General features: G+C 39.4%; 1 protein-coding gene across 7 annotated transcripts in view; it reads right to left on the reverse strand.

The window, feature by feature from the left end:
* The window catches only part of DYM (dymeclin), a 350,029-nt gene that overhangs the window by 141,056 nt on the left and 190,513 nt on the right, over nucleotides 1-18,460 (reverse strand). Inside the window, exon 13 of one of the 7 annotated variants that reach the window (XM_042962567.1) lies at nucleotides 4,489-4,653. The exons of the other annotated variants lie outside the window; for them this stretch is intronic. Within the exon in view, the coding sequence (XP_042818501.1) occupies nucleotides 4,489-4,653 (165 nt within the window). The remainder of the gene's footprint in view (nucleotides 1-4,488; nucleotides 4,654-18,460) is intronic. 7 annotated transcript variants of the gene reach the window in all.

The raw sequence follows: 18,460 nt of genomic DNA on the forward strand, positions 1-18,460 counted from the left end.
GGGAAAAAAAAAACAAAAAAACAGCCAGAGATATACGTTTAACTTGGGACAATGGATGGAAGGCTGAGGAAAAAACAAAGAAACTTGTAATGTCAATTTGCATAATTTTTAAATGCTAAAAAAATAAATTTAAAATTCTTTTAAATGTCATGTATATTTCACTAATGTTCCGCAAGTATTTGTATGTTATCTAGTTTTTGTCCGCACGCATATAATAGTTTTAATATCAGTATATAATTTTATATTCTTTTTTCAACATTATATCGAATGTTTTCCATGTTTTTTTTTTAAATGTTTATTATTTTGAGAGAGAGAGAGAGAGAGCACAAGTAGGGGAGGAGCAGAGAGAGGGAGAAAGAGAAGCCTAAGCAGGCTCCGCACTGTCAGCACAGAGCCCAACACGGGGCTCGATCTTACAAACTGTGATATTACGACCTGAGCCGAAGTCAAGAGTCGCAGGCTTAACCAACTGAGCCTCTCAGGCGCCCCTCTTTATTTTTCTTTATTTTTTAATGTTTATTTACTTTTGATAGACAGAACACAAGATGGGGAGGGGGAGAGGGAGACACAGAATCCAAAACAGGCTCCAGGCTCTGAGCTGTCAGCACAGAGCCCAACACAGGGCTCGAACCCACAGACCATGATATCATGACCTGAGCCGAAGTCGGTCCCCCAACAGACAGCCACCCAGGAGCCCCTATTTTTCTTTATGATATTTTTAATGGCTACATGATTTCCCATTGAGTTGACAAAATACGGTTTACTTGACTAATCCCTTATTTTGTTCTTAAATATCATTCTTACCTTGGGTTATTTCCCTAGGATAATAATAAATTCAAGATATTAGCATTTTAATAACTTTTGGTAGATATTTCTTTATAGAAATCCACTATCTTCTACCATTTTTTATGTTACATTTGCAACTTATGGCTGCAAAATAATCCAGGATTACACCACATCTTTAGTATATTAAAACAAATTTTAAAATGGTTGAAAGTTATTGGCAGGTGGACTCAACCTGACCCTCTAACAGTGAAACAGTAAGAACCCTGCTGCCTCCCGACATGGGAAGCACCCAGAAGCACTCTCTCAGGGAGGCTATGGAAATAATCCTTACACCGGGAAGAAGTTTGCCGCACAGTGACTGAGATTTCTACCTAGAGCAGTAGTTCATGTTAGACTGAGGTCAAGTCCTTTAAGGATAAACTAATGTTTCTCTCCAGAGACTGATTGGCGTGAGGATCACACTACGTAACCAAAAGCTACTTGAGACTGTGAAGTGAGTCCGAGATGGCTCCATTCAGGCATTCGGCTTGGTCTGTCCTGCTAAGTAACACAGGTCTCTTGAAAGAAAAATGTGTCAACTGCAGAGACTACATTACACTTGACCACGTGTCACTGTGGATGCAGGATGTTAGTCACTTGCGCATGAACGTGGCACAAAGGCGACCAGGTATCTCCCTTTGTGAAAATCAAGCTCACTCTGAGGTCCGTCCAGAATGCAAGCTTTTCACGCTCCCTGCTCCAGACAGCAAAGGGGTGGAGCTGGGATGCAAAGCCGGTGGAGGAGGGGGCGTGGCCTTCCCTCCAGTGCCCACGCCCCTAATCGCTGAATTTCCTCTCTGCCATTCAGAGAAGGTGGTCAGGGCCTGGCAGAGTCTGGAGGCCAGGAGACGGTGCACCTGGTTTAACAGCTCTGGAATAAGGTGAGAGAAGAGGGCCGGCAGTCGGAGAGAGGCCAGGACTGCAAAGGGACAGCGTTTCAAAAATGCCATAGAGTTCTCCTGGCCTCAGACTATTTCCTCAACCCATCTACCTGGGTCTACCACAGCCTGATTTTCCTTCTAGAGGCAGCCTAAAGGCTTTTCAGTCCCGAGGAGGGCTATGCACTGAACACATGCCCTTTGGAGGGTTACTTACTACCTTCGACCCTAGATGCGAGTACCGAGCAACCTCCTGAGAATGAGGAAGGGGCCCCAGGAGGGGTGCTAAAAGAGGAAACAAAACACATGAAAGAAAATGCTGTTCCAAGAAACAGAGGGTACTTCAGCTCTGCCAGGAATCGGGTGAAGGCACACAGGAATCCCATGCTGCTTTGGCCTTTACGTTTCCCCTCTTGACTTTCTTCACGTCTTCCGACTCTGTCTTCCTGGTCCTTTCCCTTCTGTTCCCTTTTACCTTCCCACTTCCCCTTGTATCCCTCTCTCCCGTGTGTCCCCGTGAGGGGAGGGGTGTGACCCAGAGGCAAGCGGATAGCGGCCTCGGGTACAAACAGCAGATGGTGAAACCCTGCAGCAACTAACACAGGTGACCAGCACGCAGGTGTGAGGTGCTGCCAGGCCCACAACGAGGGGTCAGATGGCACGTCTACTGCACGAGGCTCGGAGTCTGGTCGGATAGACATGTCGTACGTGAAGACACACGGAGAAAAAACACAAGTACGGTGTGGTGGTGGTCTTAACGTGCCCACTTAGCTGGGCTACGGGGCCAGTAGAGTGGGCGACCACTCACCTACACGTTGCTGTGAAGGTTAATCAGCTGATTTTAAGGCAAGCAAATTACCAGGGCATCTGGGTGGCTTGGTCAGTTAAGTGTCCGACTTTTGATTTCGGTCCAGGTCATGATCTCACGGTTCGTGGGATAAAGCCCCTTATTGGGCTCTGTGCTGACGGTGTGGAGCCTGCTTGGGATTCTCTCTCTCCCTCTCTCACTCTGCCCCTCCCCTGCTCGCATAGGTGCGCACGCCCTCTCTCTCCCAAAATAAATAAACAAACATTAAAAAAAAAAAAAAAGAAAATTACTCTAATGAGGGTGGGCCCCATCCAATTAACAAAAGGCCTTAAGAGCAGAGACTGAGGTTTCCTGAGGAAGAAGAGTTCTTTTTCACAACTATATCACAAAAACCCTGCCTGAGTTTCCGGCCTCCTGCCCGGCACCTGTGGATTTAAGATTTAAGATTGTAACATTAACACTCACCAAAATTTCCAACCTGCCCCCATAGATTTCCGACTTGCCGGTCCCTACAGTCACAAGAGCCAATTCCCTAAAGTAATTCTCAATCTCTCGTTCTCTCTGCACGTACACACGCACACGTGCACGTGCGTCCTGCTGGTTCTGTTTCTCTGGAGGAACCTTCGGTGGGTCCACTAGGAAATCAGGGCAGGAATAGCTACGCTGCCCACTCAAGAGGCTCAGTGATGAGCAACGGCTCTCTCTGTTGCCTGCAACTGGATACATTCTGTCCCCGACTCCTAACACCATCACTTACCCGATACTCACTCGTTTTCCCGGAGTCAGCGGAAAGTAAATGGCTTTCCTCTGATAAATTCTCCCATATTATATGCACGAGGGCTTATTCCATTATTTTCACTTAACATTTCTGTCTCTGATTTTCTTTATGTCTCAAAATGTCTCTACGGGCTTAATTATGAGTCTGACCGACATCATTATGTGTCTGTAAATATTTCTGCCACCAAAAACAGGCCGGCAGCTTAGATGTCACACTACCTTCTAGTCTTAATAATCAAAATGTATTCAAAATAATAATCAAATTTCACTTATGCTGTGTAAAGCTTCTGCATGTTTCTTCACCTGAAGAGATCTATTTTAATTCCAAAGCTTGCTCTTTTCTAGAAGGTGGTCACGGAAGTTTTCTTCTTTCTTCCTCGAAGTCATTCTGCACTGAAGACACTGCCTCAAACATCATACCTAGCTAACAGTATAGGGCTGGTGCGCAAGTCATTCCTGACTTACAGAAAATGTGTGTTTAAAATGCCACCTACAAAATACAAAGCAGTCGTGGCAAACTACGTCTCTCCTTTGGCGTGTGATATACACTACACAGCAGGTACGGATTTTCTCTGATACTTGACATCGGTGGCTTGTCTCTTTCTTATGACTCCCACCGTTGCTCTGTTTAATCTACATTCACCCATGACACACTGGAACTTACTGATTTTGTAACTATTCTATATACAAATGAGTGAGAAATGCAAAACCCCAGAGGACAATTTCTACCTTCTTATAAAATCAAACCTGCTCAGCTGAATGTGCTTCTATCCAAACATGGGTGAAATGCCACGGTCAGCTCTCGGGGGTGCTTGCAGAGCGAGGAAAAGAACCGAAAATTCATAGGTAATTAACAGTAACGGTAGAGTCTGTTCATACAGAAACCAGACAGAGCACCTCCCAACTATTACACATAAATCAAAAGATTTCCAAATGGAGCAAAGTATAGAAAAGTTCTGTCAGGTTTACGTGCCAACTGTGTGGTTGAAAGCTTCTCTCTCTCCCATGAAACATAAAGTACTTAAGAGGACGTTTGTAAGGCAACAAATCCCAGCCATTATTTTAAGGAATCATTTAGCACCATTTCAAATAGAAATCTCCTCGGCAATCATCTCACCGACATGTATCCCATTCAAACATGCAATTATCAGTCACATACAGCATGCAGCATGCAGTAAACAGACAGCAGAGGTTAATAACCTGGAAGCATAGGATCTGAGAATGTGAGAGCAAGTTAAAGACAAGAGTTCCTCTCCATTGTCACTGAGGGTCGAGAAGCAATGCTGAAGCGTAGAACAGTGATAGTGGGGGAAATACAGTTTGTCCAACACATAAACATATCTCCGCAAGTGGCGGCAGGTATAACTGAAAGACAAAGGTAAAAGGAGAAAAACAGAAAGAGAGGAGTTTTCCTTTGAAAAAATAAACCATTCTCAATGTCCTCAAAGCTTTCTGTGTATTTTCACTAGATGCTGCCCAAGGGACAAAAAAAAAAACCACAAAAAACAAAAAAACAAAAAACAAGCGTTAAAAGAGAATATTAAAAACATAAAAAAGAAAACAAACAACGTGATTTAAAAATGGGCAGAAGATCTAAACAGACACCTCACCCAAGAAGCTATACGGACGGCAAATACGCGTATGGAAAGATGCCCCACCTCCTGTGGCATGAAGCAAATGCAAATCAAAGCCACAAGATAGCACTCCAAACCCACGAGAAAGGCCAAAGTCCAGAACGCTGACCACACCAACTGCAGGTGAGGGCACGGAGCAACGAGAACCGCCCTTCACTGCTGGTGAGAAGGCAAAAATCACACAGCCATGTCAGAAGACAGGTTCTGTTTCCTCACAAAACTAAACATACTCTTACCACACGTCCAGCAAGCACATTCCTTGGTATTCGCCCAAATGCGCTGGCGGTTTCTGTCCACATAAACACCTGCACATGGACGTTTCTATCAGTTTTCGTAACTGCCCAAACTTGGAAGCAATCAAGATGTCATTTGGTAGGTAAACGGACCAACCGTGGTACATCCAAAAAACGAAGTGCTGTCGTCAGTGGTAAAAAGAAAGGAGCAAGCCAGCCACGAAAAGATATGGAGGAGTCTTCAAACGTGTGTCGCTAAGTGAGAGAAGCCTCTCTGAAAAGGCGACCAACTGTAGGATTCCAACTCCATGACATTCCAGAAAAGGCGGCAAAATTCTACAGACAGTAAGAAGCCCGGTGGCCGCCAGGAGTTAGTGGGGAGAGAGGGATCAACAGGCCAGAGCACAGAGGATTTTTAGGGCAGCGCAACTACTCTTTAGAATTCCTTACCGGTGGATGTATGCCATTGTACATCTGTCAAAACCCACAGGAAGTACACCACCAAGAGTGAGCCTTGACATGAACTATGGTCTCTGGGTGAGAATGATGTCAAGGAAGGTTCATCAACGGTAACACTTCTAGTGCAGAATGATGACAGCAGGGGAGGCTGTGGGTATAGGGAGGCAGGGTGCATACATGGCAATTCTCTGTACTTTCTGCTCATTTTTGCTGTGAATTTAGAGCTGCTCTTAAAGAAAAAGGCTATTTAAAAGTGGGGGGAGATCTACTGACAAGGGGAACATTTTCAAAATATGATGGTGTCATTAGTTAACCATAGGAAAATTGCCCTGATAGAGCAAAGTGGTGTGAGAGACTTTCCTCTCTACAATACTACAAATACATTCCTGGAAGACAGGCAATTAATAGTACAGCAATACGGAAGATACCATGGTAGAGGGAACACTGAATTAGGAGTCAGAAAACTTCGAAATCTGGACCCGATCCAGCCACTGGAAGCTTTGTAACAGTGGGTATTTGATCTCTCCAAGCCTCAATCCCACAAATTGCAACATAGAAGTATGTTAAATTATTCCAAAAATTTGAAGTGATACTTAAAAAAATAAAAGAATTATTATTGTCAGAGTAATTTCACTTGTGCCACATTTCAGACTGCTCGAAAATAACAAGTTTGAAAGAGGAAAATACCCAATCAATCTGACAAAGTGAATCAGCAAAACCATGAACACATTAACTGATCTGCTTAAACCATTCGTCTTTGAGAACCTTTTCTAAAAATCCACATGGGGTGCCTGGGTGGCTGAGTCAGTTAAGCATCTGACTAATTTTGGCTCAGGTCATGATGTCACAGTTGTGAGATCGAGCCCTGCATAGGGCTCTGCACGAAGCTTGGAGCCTGCTTGGGATTCTCTCTCTCCCTTTCCTTCTACCCCTCCCTTTCCCCTGCTCACTTGCATTTGCACGCTCTCTCTCTCTCTCCAAATAAATACATCAACATTTTTTAAAAATTAAAATTAAAAAAATAAAAAATAAAAATCTACACCCCACGTACATCAAGTTCCCAAGGGGCAACGTGTGACTTTTAAAGTGTGCTGAATTCAAAATAAAGCTAATAGAGTGAAAGATCAGAAATAGGCAAATTTCCAAAAACTGGACAATCCAATCATCCATTCAACCTATTAACCAGCCTTTCTACTCATCAGCCAAGCAGTATCTACTATGCAGCACGTGGGAACTATGCACTGAGCTGAGGACAGGGTGAGGAAGAAAACAGACACAATTCTTTCCCGGGCAGCTTGCAAGACAGAAGAAAGACACGTCCGACAATAACAAAATCCCATGTAAACTGTGTAAGTTCTAACTGTGGAAGCCCTTTGAAGGAAACAGTATAGGGTTCCCTAAGCGAAGTAATATGGAGCTCTCTCCCTGAGACACGGAAGTTAGGAAAGGGCTCCTGCAAAGTGAACTTTAAGCTGACATCTTAAGGAAGAATGGAAGGTGGCTAAATAGATTATGGACCGGGGAAGAGGAGCTGTGAATGAGCTAAAAATCGATTACAAACAATACATGAATATTGTAAGGAGAGTGGGTTCAAAATTAACAACCCTTCTCTGTTCAAAAAACAGGTTGTTGTTTTTTTATTTGAAGGACAGTTGAGATACAATGTTACACTAGTTGCAGGTGCACAAAGTAGCGATTCAACAACTCTTGACATTATGCTGTGCTCACAAGTGTAGCTACCATCTGTTACCATACCCAGGCTATTAAAATACCACTGACTATATTCCCTATTCTGTGCCTTTCATCCGGTGACTTATCCATCCACCCTGTAACTGGAAGCCTGTATTTCCACTCACCTTCACCCATTCTGGTCATTTCCCCACCTCCCTCCCCTCTGGCAACCATTAGTTTTTTCTCTTTTGGGTCAGTTTCTGCTTTTTGTTTGTTTTTAAAAAACAATCACTTTTGAAAAATATAGTGGTTCTATTACACTGACAAGAAGATAAGATGAAATATCCAAGTATGATGTATAAATATCTATGAAGAAATCTTTAAAATGGTGGTAACGAAAGCCCTGAGTCAAAGAAATGGAAAAAAAAAAAACATTTTTAGACAGGAAATTGTAGGATTGTAAAGTCATCCAATGTTCAGGTATTAATCTAAAAATTCATATTCTCAAAAAATATCAACAAGATTTAAAAAAAAAACTAGCCCTATTAATTCTGAATTCCATTTAGTAAACTAAACATTTAAGAAAAGCCAGAATATTCTGGAAAACTATAGTTGATGGGACTAACTTTAAAAAAAAAAAAATACCATAGGGACGCCTGGGTGGCTCAGTTGGTTAAGCATCCGACTTCGGTTCAGGTCATGATCTTGCAGTTTGTGAGTTTAAGCCCCAGGTAAGGCTCTGTGCTGACAGCTCAGAGCCTAGAGCCTGCTACAGAATTTTATGTCTGTCTCTCTCAGCCCCTTTCTCTCTTTCTCTCTCTCTCTCAAAAATAAACATTAGGGGCGCCTGGGTGGCGTAGTCGGTTGGGCGTCCGACTTCAGCCAGGTCACGATCTCGCGGTCTGTGAGTTCGAGCCCCGTGTCAGGCTCTGGACTGATGGCTCGGAGCCTGGAGCCTGTTTCTGATTCTGTGTCTCCCTCTCTCTCTGCCCCTCCCCCGTTCATGCTCTGTCTCTCTCTGTCCCAAAAATAAAAAAAAAAAATAAATAAATAAACATTAAAAAATTAAAAAAAAAGATACCATACAGTGACATTAATAGAAACAGTCTGGCATGGTACATGAGCACACAGGACACTAGAAGAGACTAAAATAAGACGAGAACATAATATAAGGTAAAGGTGGCACTTTAAAACAGAAAATCAGATGAAATATTCAATAAATGGTACTGGGATAACTGAGTAGTTAACTAGGAAAAAAAAAAACAAAACAGAGCTCTTTACCTTACCTCTTAAAATAAATTCCAGGTTGATCAAAGATTGGAAGGTAAAAATAAAACTATAGAAGTTCACAAATAAACCATATACCTGAGAGCCATTAAAAAATATGACTCATAAATCTGATCCCATAAAAATGGAAAATATAAATAGCCACTTTGCACGATGCATCTTTCGTACTGTGTGCACTTTCTGCCGTTTTCATGTATCAGACATAAATTAATGGCTAAGTAATTTTTAAAAATGGAAAGGGGCACAGGAGCAATTATTTCAGAGGGAATATGATGAAGCGGGGAGATCCAGGCAGGTTCAAGGATCCAAAGGAAGTTCAGCATGGTTGGTGTATACCTGAAAATGGTGAAAGGTAAGGTCGGCTCATGTGGTGCCTTGTGAGTTATCGCATCATGAAAAACTAATTAAGGGTCTGAGCAGGGGAGCAGCTAGATAGGACTGACTTTTTTTTTTTTTTTTTAGTATTCATTTTGAGAGAGAGAGTGTGTGTGTGTGTGTGTGTGTGTGTGTGTGTGTGTGTGTGTGTGTTTGCGTTAGCAGAGGAGAGGCAGAGAGAGAATGAGCGAAAGAATCCCAAGCAGGCTCTGCGTTGCACTGCAGAACTTACAAACCGTGAGAGCATGACCTGAACCGAAATCAAGGGTTGGATGCTTCACTGACTGAGCCACCCAGGCGCCCCGATATGATCGACTGTTTTAAAGGTGCATTTCTGCAATACAATGATAAAACTGGGGAGGAGCAAAAGTTGAAAGGTAACACTAGAAGCACCAAGAGTAGAAAAGCAAAGACCAGTAAGCAGTTACTGCAAGAGTTTATGCAAGTACTGCTGATGGCTTAGAGCAGGGGTACAGCAGATTCAAAACTATCCTGGCGCTAAAACCGATGGACTTGCTAATTGATTGGAATGGGGGATGGGACCAGTAGAGGAAGATATCAAGAGTAATTCCCTGATTTCTCATATTAGGAACCGAATGAAAGTATGTTTTCTGAGGAAGGAGAAACCAGAGGAGGGACAGGTTTTATGCAGAAGATCACGAGTTTTGTTTTGGACATGCTCAGTTTCAGATACCGCAGCTGTGAGATGTCAGCAAATGCTGGTATACACGTAAGCTTAAAGCTAAGAGAGGGTGTAGATTAACCCAGAGGTATAGATGGATTATAGACAGACACACAGAAGAAGGTCAAAGCTCGGAGAACATATACAAGGTCAGAGGGAAAAGACAGGACCCGGACCAAGAAATTCCAGGATTTCCAAGTTAAAGACAGAGAGGTGCGGTAAAGAATACTAAGTGGTAGCTAGAGAAGTAAGAAGAAAATCTACAGATGTTGTCAGAAGGTGTTTTAAGAAGGTCATGGTAATGATACACCTTGAAGATAATTTCCATATATGCTGCACAAGCCGTATGACTGAAATAGTTAACATTTTCTTATAAAAGGAAAAGGAGCTCCTGTCCAATTTAGAGATGTTCCTTCCTCGTAATTTAATAATCTTGAAATATTCTTTATTATTATTATTTAATAGAGATCGAATGGAAATAGCCCTGCTGATTAGCAGACACATGAGAGATGTATTCTCATTATGAGAAAAATCCTTTGGTCCCATTACTCTCAGCTTTAAAAAAAAAAAAAAAACCCACCAAGAAATGAACAAAAAATAATACTAGTTTTTAACAATTATCTTTTAATCACTTACAATTCTATCATGAAGTCTGTCTTAACACTTTCACAGCAACTATAATAATGGTAAAAAGTGAGTTCGAAAACTTAGTCAACTCTACACTTAGACTCTGTTATTTTGAATTCAGCACAATTAATCTGTATTCTTTAAATATAAATCAAGGCACAGGAAATTGGCTTTTAATTATATTAACCTGTCATTATTATCTATGAGCATCCACTGGGTAAATAATTATTGGTTGCTGAACTAGATTTTAATTATGAAATTATTTTAAAAGCCTGTGGTCTACATAAAATGTTTCAAAAGAAAGGCAGAGATGTGAAAATGGATTTAAAAATACAATGTTGCGTTTACATCAGCACTTCACAGCTATGCCCGACAAAGGAATCTCTAAGACTAATCATTCTTTTTTTTTAAATTTTTAAAAAAATGTGTATTTATTTCTGAGATAGAGAGAGACAGAGCATGAGTAGGGGAGGGGGAGAGAGAGAGGGAGACACAGAATCCGAAATAGGCTCCAGGCTCTGAGCTGTCAGCACAGAACCCGACGCAGGGCTCGAACTCACCGACCATGAGATCATGGCCTGAGCCGAAGTCGGACGCTCAACCAACTGAGCCACCCAGGAGCCCCTAATCATTCTTAAATAGAGTTAGGAACCTCTGTTTATAACCTCTATAGGACCCACCTAGTCCAGAAGCTGTGCAAGTCCTGGCCTTGCCCACTTCTCTCCAAGTCAAGTCTCAAGAAGCTGGTAATGTCTAAGATAAGACAGAGTGAAAAAGATTTTTTTTTTTTTTAAACAGGCTTATCATTAGACATTTCAGGACTCAATCCACCAAAGGAAAGCAAAACTTGAGAAAACATAGAAACTGTGTTAAGGCAGTGGTGATTCACATTTTTAAGCAAGTGATTGCAATAAATATTATCAACAGTAAAGAGACATCATGTAACTCCTGATACGATCACAGCAGAGTCTAAATCTAATCTTGAGAAATCAAAAGACCAATAGAAATTGAAGAGTATTTTATAAAACCCAAAAACAAAAAAAAGTTCTACAATCTTCAAATTTTGAAATACCAAGAAAGGCAGAGGGACTGTTCCAGATTAAAGGAGGTGAAAGAGAATAAAATGCAACATGATTCTGGGATTGGAGCCCATACTACAGAGGGTTAAAAAGCATTTTTTTCTCTAGAAAGGAAATTAGTGGGGTAAATGACAAAATTTGAGTGTCTGTAGATTTGACAATGTTAATTTCCTGATTAGGATAAATGTTCTTGTTTTTAAGAAATAGCCACTTTAGTTCCTGGTGGTAAAAGGTACACCATGTCTATAAATTCATTCTCAAATGTTAAAAAAAAAAAAAAAAAAAACAATGATTAAGCAAAGGTTATAAAATTTTACCATTTCAAGACTCTAGGTGAAAGGTGAATGAAAAATCTTTATGTATTTTTTGCAAATCTGCAATTTCAAGATAAAAGATTTTTAAAAATTGATATTAAAATATAAAAAATTCATTTATTGTTAATATAAGAAAGAAAACAGAACTAGGCTTTTTGATACACTGAATAATACCCATTTTAAGATTATGAGATTCCAATCAAGAGCATGAAAATGTCATTCTGACCTCTATACTTAAAGCTTCGGACATCAGAAAAACTAGAGCGTGGGAAGTAAGCAAATGTGGTCTGGAGTTGGCCCATAAAAAACAGTCACTGTTAAGTAAGAGCTGCATTTTCATAAAAAATAAAATCTCATTAGTGCCTTCTTATATGACAATGTCCAAGATTATGCAATGTATAGTTCTGAAATGTTATTTGATATGGTTATGCTTCACCCGAGTAAAGTATCAAAATGTTCTCTCCTAGAACAACACTTAAATCTGGAAAAGATGCCCAAAACCACAAGCAAAAGAATAATGCTTTGAAAAGACCCCCGAGTCAGGCTTTCTAATAATGTATTTTACAGCACCTTGGCAATAAAAGTACATTTTCATAACAACTCTTTATTAATTTATTTTCTTAATCATTTAACAAGCTTTCAAGAAAAAAATATCGAGCTCACCAGGAGCAGGTTAAACTTTATCAACTCTCTAGACAATGATGTGTATCCCTTTCCAACGTCCATTTAAAAAATTGTTTTAGAAAAAGCTTGTTGATAGATTCACTAGTAGATATGAAATACCAGGAAATCAAATTAATAATAAGTGTTTAGGACCTACATGAAGAATATTACAAAAATTTACCGCTGGGCAGAAAAGAGGCCTTGATTCTCGATGGGAAGATAAAATATACAAAAAAGGATGCCATGATCCTCCACAGACTCAAAATCTCACTACTAATGTTAAGTTAAATTTCTACCCAGTTATGTCATTTGGAATTAGAAAGAAAAGTGTTAACTTTTTTCTCTACATGATAGCCTTCAAATATATATAGAAACTGTAAACCTTTAAAATTTTTCTGCTCTGATTGATATTAAACATCTGTTCTTTCATTGTTCATGGGCTACAGTTTCTAGATTCATCATCAATTATATTACTCTCCTTTGGATATTCACATTGATTGATTACCTCCTCAGCAATGTAACAAGAGCAGAGAGGAGTATTTTCTCACTGATAGTATTTAGAATTGCTGATACATGGTGATAATAAAAAAGCAGACCAACTTTTAGTCAGCTTTATCATAGTTTTAAAACGGTTTACAGACCCAAGATAATGCATTGCCAGAACCACTGGTATCATCCCAGCCTTGGTATGCCACTTACCAAATATTTATTCTTAAAATATGGCAGCAGAAGTGAACACATTATTCTAGATGTGTTGTGTTTGGGCAATGATGAGAAAATTATATTCTATTGCTACAGCTTTAAATTACGTATGTTCAAAGACTAAAATCAGGGCATTGGGGTGGCTCAGTCAGTTAAGCATCTAACTCTTGTTTTTGATTCAGGTCATGATCTCATGGTTCATGAGTGTGAGTCCTGCACTGGGCTTTGCACTGACAGTGTGGAGCCTGTTTGGAATTATCTCTCTCTCCCTCTCTCTCTGCCCCTCCCCTCCTCTCTCTTTCTCTCTCTCAAAATAAATAAACTTAAAAAAAAAAAAAACTAAACTAAAATCAAGATGAAAAAATTCCCTCAAATTAAAAACTAAAACAAATGAATTTAACTATCAGGAGATGAAGCAACACAAAGAATTATTTTAAACTTATAAAAAATTATTTTAAAATATAGAATTGATCATACATACTCAGTGGGATACCTAAGGTCAGAGACAAAAAAAAAAAAAATCCTAAACTTTGTTCACTTATAGTAGTAACATTACTATTATTTTAAAACAATTACATGTACATATAAAGACAGAGAGAGAGAGAGAGAGAGAGAGAGGAATAAAGAGAATATATTAATGCAGTTCAAAGAATCAAATAAGAATTTATATTAAATAACCTTAAATCTGAATCAAAACTAACAGTATGAACTATTTTTTTCCTTTCAAGAATTTATATTTTACTAGTTTTGTCCACTGAAGAGATGTCAAAAAAAAGACACACTCCTTACCAATTAGCACCCCTATCACCCACAACCAGATTGTGGTCTCTAAGTATCACTTCCACTAAAAGAAACCAGAGCTCTGGGAAGGAATGGTGTTTGCTAGGTCTGAGACAGGAAATGTGCAAGATGAGCCTGAGACATTCTACTAGTGGCCTCAGAGTGGGGAAGCAGGGAAACTATCAATGACAAAGAGGGTTCCATCAAAAGGCAACATTAGAGTCTCCCACTGGCCGAAGATGACACAGTTAGAAACCAGAAAAGATAATTTCTGCAAGTGACTGAAACACATGGTATATATATAAAAATCAAAGAGTTCATAATAACACACGTGAAAAACCAAAAAGCAAAATGCTTTGTTTACTACTGAAGGTAACAAGGACATCAATCTCTCTTTCTGAAAATTAAATATTAAAGGAAAAGAATAAGCATTAAATCCTGTCTTTCCAGGGTGCCTGGGTGGCTCAGTCAGTTAAGCGTCCAACTCTTATTTTCGGCTCGGGTCATGATCTCACGGTTTGTGTGTTCAAGCCCCACATCAGACTCCGTGCTGACAGTGCAAAGCCTACTTGGGATTCTCTCTCTCCCTCTCTTTCTTCCCCTCCCCCACTCGATCTCTCTGTCTCTCTCTCAAAATAAATATATAAACTTAAAAAACATTTTTTAATAAAAAAAATAAGAGTTAAAAAAAACCCTGTTTTTCCAGGCAAACTTACTTGGGAAGAAAGAATTGTATCTAAAAAAATAGGCATGTGATATTATAATTTTACAATTTCATTTTGGGGGTGCCTGGCTGGTTCAGTCAGTAGAGCATGAGACTCTTGATCTCAGGGTTGTGAGTTTGAGCCCCATGTTAGGTGTAGAGATTACTTAAAAATAAAATCTTAACAAAAAAAATTCCTTTTGGCAGCCTGTGGTAAGACAATTAATCCAGTAAAAGATCATCAATGAATGAAACCATCACGTGAAAGAACAATAGTGTAATTCAGAAGGAAGGGATTAGGCTATCACCAACTGAACCCACTGATCAATTTTAGTATCTCTGGGATAGATATCATGTATCTCCTTATACTACACAATACGAAATATACAGGAACGCTTAATGAAGAACTTTTGCCAAAAAGGTTGAATCTCAACGATCTATACCCCAGTTTACAGAAGAAATCGATGACAGGAAGAACAAATTAAAGGACACAGAAAAAAGCAAACAGATAAACCAAGAATGTGGGATATTCTGTAAAACAACTAACCTGTTGATCAACTAATCAAAGTTGTGAGTTAAAAAACAAAAATAAAAACAAAACAAACAAATCAGAAAGAAAACAAAAAGGAAAGAAAAGCAAAGGAGGGGGTACTGCTCTAGGTCAGGGATCAGCAACCTTTTTCTAAAGAGCCAGGTAATAAATGTTTTAGACCTGTGAGTCATTACTGTCTCTCTTACAACTAACTGAACTCTGTAATTAGTATGATGAAGCAGCTATAGACAAGACATAAATAAATGATCACTGTCGTGTTCTAATAAAACTTTATTTTGAAAATCCTGATCCTACTCTAGATTGAAATAATCCTAAGAGACACGACTGTTTAATGGGTGTGAAGACCTCATTTGGACTCTGATTTGAACTAAGCAAAATAAACGTATTTTTCAATCAGGCACAACAGGAGTATTGCTTTGCTATGAGATTAAGGAACTGTTAGTTTTCTTGTGTGGAAAAACTAATCAAACTGATGCAAACAGGTAATAGGTGCTACAAATGAAAACTAAAAATAAGGAGACTTCACCTGATCAGATAGGTAAGGAAAGTTTTCCCTATAAAAGTAATAATTCAGCCAAGATTTAAAGGATGAATAAAGATGAGCAGGAAAAGAATACAAGCAGAAGGAACAACAAAGACTAAGGATCTGCGCTGACCTGGAGGGAGGGAGGGAGCGGTGAAAGAGGCCAGTTACAGAGGAGTTTGGTCTTCACCCTAAGAACAATGAGAAATACAGAAAGGCTACATAAGCAGTTTCAGGACAAGATCTGCGTTTTGAAAGGATCAGTCTAGCTTCAGACTGTGAGCCGAGAGTTGGTAACAAACCTAAGGGAAGTTACTGCAGTAGAGCAGGGAACTAAGGTAATGGGTCGAAGGAAAGAAGCAGCAGATATGACAAAGTTATTCACAAGACTCGGTGATGAATTGGATATGGTAGATGAGAGGAAAGGGGCATCAAAAATACTTCCAGGCTTCTGGCTTGCGTAAAAGGTGATGTCATTCTTTGAGGCAGGGGACAGGAAAGAGGATCAGGAAGGGCAGGAAAAAGGGAAGATTTCCAGTTTGAAAACACTGAGGTTTGCAGTAACCCTGAAAAACCAGGAAGATGACATCAGGTATCTGAAAGGACAAAAAAGGTTTCAAAGGCCAAGAATAGGTCTACTCTGGAGATGTATTTTGGGAGTCATCAGTATATAGGTGGGAGTGGCCAAGACCTAGGTAAGGAGAGAACAGAAAGGGGTCTAGGCGTGACCTTGAGAAGTGCCAAATTTAACAGCGTCATAAGATCACAATCTAGACAGAGGAAGATAAATCTTCACAGAATTTTGAGGAGTGGCCAAAAAAAAAAAAAAAAGACACCACAAAAACTTTACAAAGGAAAGAAAAAGAAGAAAGAACCAAGAGGAGACTATCCTAGGAAGGAGTGGTTAACAGTGTCAAACCCAATTGAGAGGGCAAATAAAACAGATGATGCCCGCTGGATTTAGCAACATAAAGTCACTGACGACAACCGACAGGGCTGATGCTGGAAATGTCAAAAAATACCATTCATTTAAAACCCAACCCTGAGTATAAGACCTCTTATCTTTAATCCCATTGATTAGCTCATTCACATGCATTAAGTATCATTAAGTTTCCAGGGGAGATTTTTGCAAACCAAAACATTTGTAAAATAACACACACACAATTTTACACAGCATAAAACTTCCAATACAATGTGGATATCTAAGGACATCCAAGAAAATAAGCAAAGGAAAATCTGGGACGAATGTCAGGAAAGTACACAACAGTGGTGGGAGCACAGCCCTTGAATCATTTAACTCCTTGGCAGCAGAAGCCATTTTTCCTGGAGCTAATCTACTGCCAGCAATGAAGATCCTGGGAATCTCTAGTATGAAGGATTAACATACTGGCCCAACCACTGGAAAATACATTGAAAGGAACAATCTAGTGCTAGCTCAGAAGGGATGAAATGACCTAATATCTCGCTGCCAGATCTAGAAAGTAATAAAGATTGTAATAACAATAAAAAAGGGCCTCTTTAACAATATAACATTATAATATAAACTTCTTCCTATGATTTATTATTTCAGTTGCTACAGAAATCGAAATAAGAAAATTCCCTAGATTTGTCTAACAAAACATTTTAATCAATTAGAATGCACACTATCATTGATACTTGCAGTCTAATCAATCTAATCAAACTCTCTGCTGATTTAAAAATCTTCCAATAAGATCTTTCATCCTCAACTAGCTACTTATTTTGGGATATACACCCATCGATAAAGACCTAAAATGTAAACATGTATAGGAGCTTAAAAGACAGCCAAATATTTGAGACAGCAATTTCACAATGTTTTTGTCAAATTACTTGTTTCCTGTAACTAAAATAATATTTGTTATAATCAAATATAAATTTGGCAGTATCGATAGAATTAATCATACTTTCCTTTCGGGACAAACTGCATATCCAAGAACGTTTCTGAAAACTTCAACTTGTCTTTGAAGACTTGATCACAGTTCATTTAATAGAATCTCCCTCTCCTCTTTATAGAAAACGAAGTAAAAGCATTGATCTTCATACTACTGAAGTAAAGGAGACAAGGCACTTGAAAAAAATTTTAAGCTTTGTAAACAGTAAAAGGCCCTACATACCAGATATTTACATATTCGTTAGACTAAGTAGATGGAAACTTACATGGTACTGACTCGTTAAATATACCACTGTCCCTTGTTTTAAAGATGGTGTGACCATCTATATTTACAGGTGTCGATAAACACATCGGCTTATTACCAGCATTCCTTTCTACATGGCATATGTATATGAAAAATGTCTTTTGACTTTGGACAAAGCAACTATTTAAAAAGAATGTTGTTGTGGTTCTCCACTACAGACATTTGCTCTGCAAATGCCCAATAAGGCCATGCAGCAATGTACAGCTGGCTGGGTTCCCAGCAATGCACAGTTATGCTATATGGCTTGAAGTTGTATTTCAATGTGTTAATAGCATATTGCTGTCTGCTCTGCTTAGGGTCTAATAAGCAGGTCTAAAAAATCTACAAACACATTCATTCATCCCAAGCTCCCTGCTAACATTTTCTTTTCATGACCTTAGAGTTAGGAGGAGGGGAACACTGATGGACATTTCATAAGGAAGGGAAATTCACTTGAAAAGAATTTCTTGATTGGATTTGTTTACGATTTGTATTTTAACAGAAGCATCTCAATAAGTTACTATTTTCCTGCTTGTGCCAAGGGAAGTGGTGGACTGACAGAGCACCCATTACAATGATGACTCCCACAGAAGCCAAGTTGGTTCCAGTGGGGGTGGAGCTGATTGAAGGAAGAAAAGGAAAAAGCATGCGCTCATTACAGAATTGGCTATCAAAGACCCAGAACTCAGCCTGAA

This window comes from Panthera tigris, chromosome D3 (assembly GCF_018350195.1).
Source record: "Panthera tigris isolate Pti1 chromosome D3, P.tigris_Pti1_mat1.1, whole genome shotgun sequence".
Lineage (NCBI taxonomy): Eukaryota > Metazoa > Chordata > Mammalia > Carnivora > Felidae > Panthera > Panthera tigris.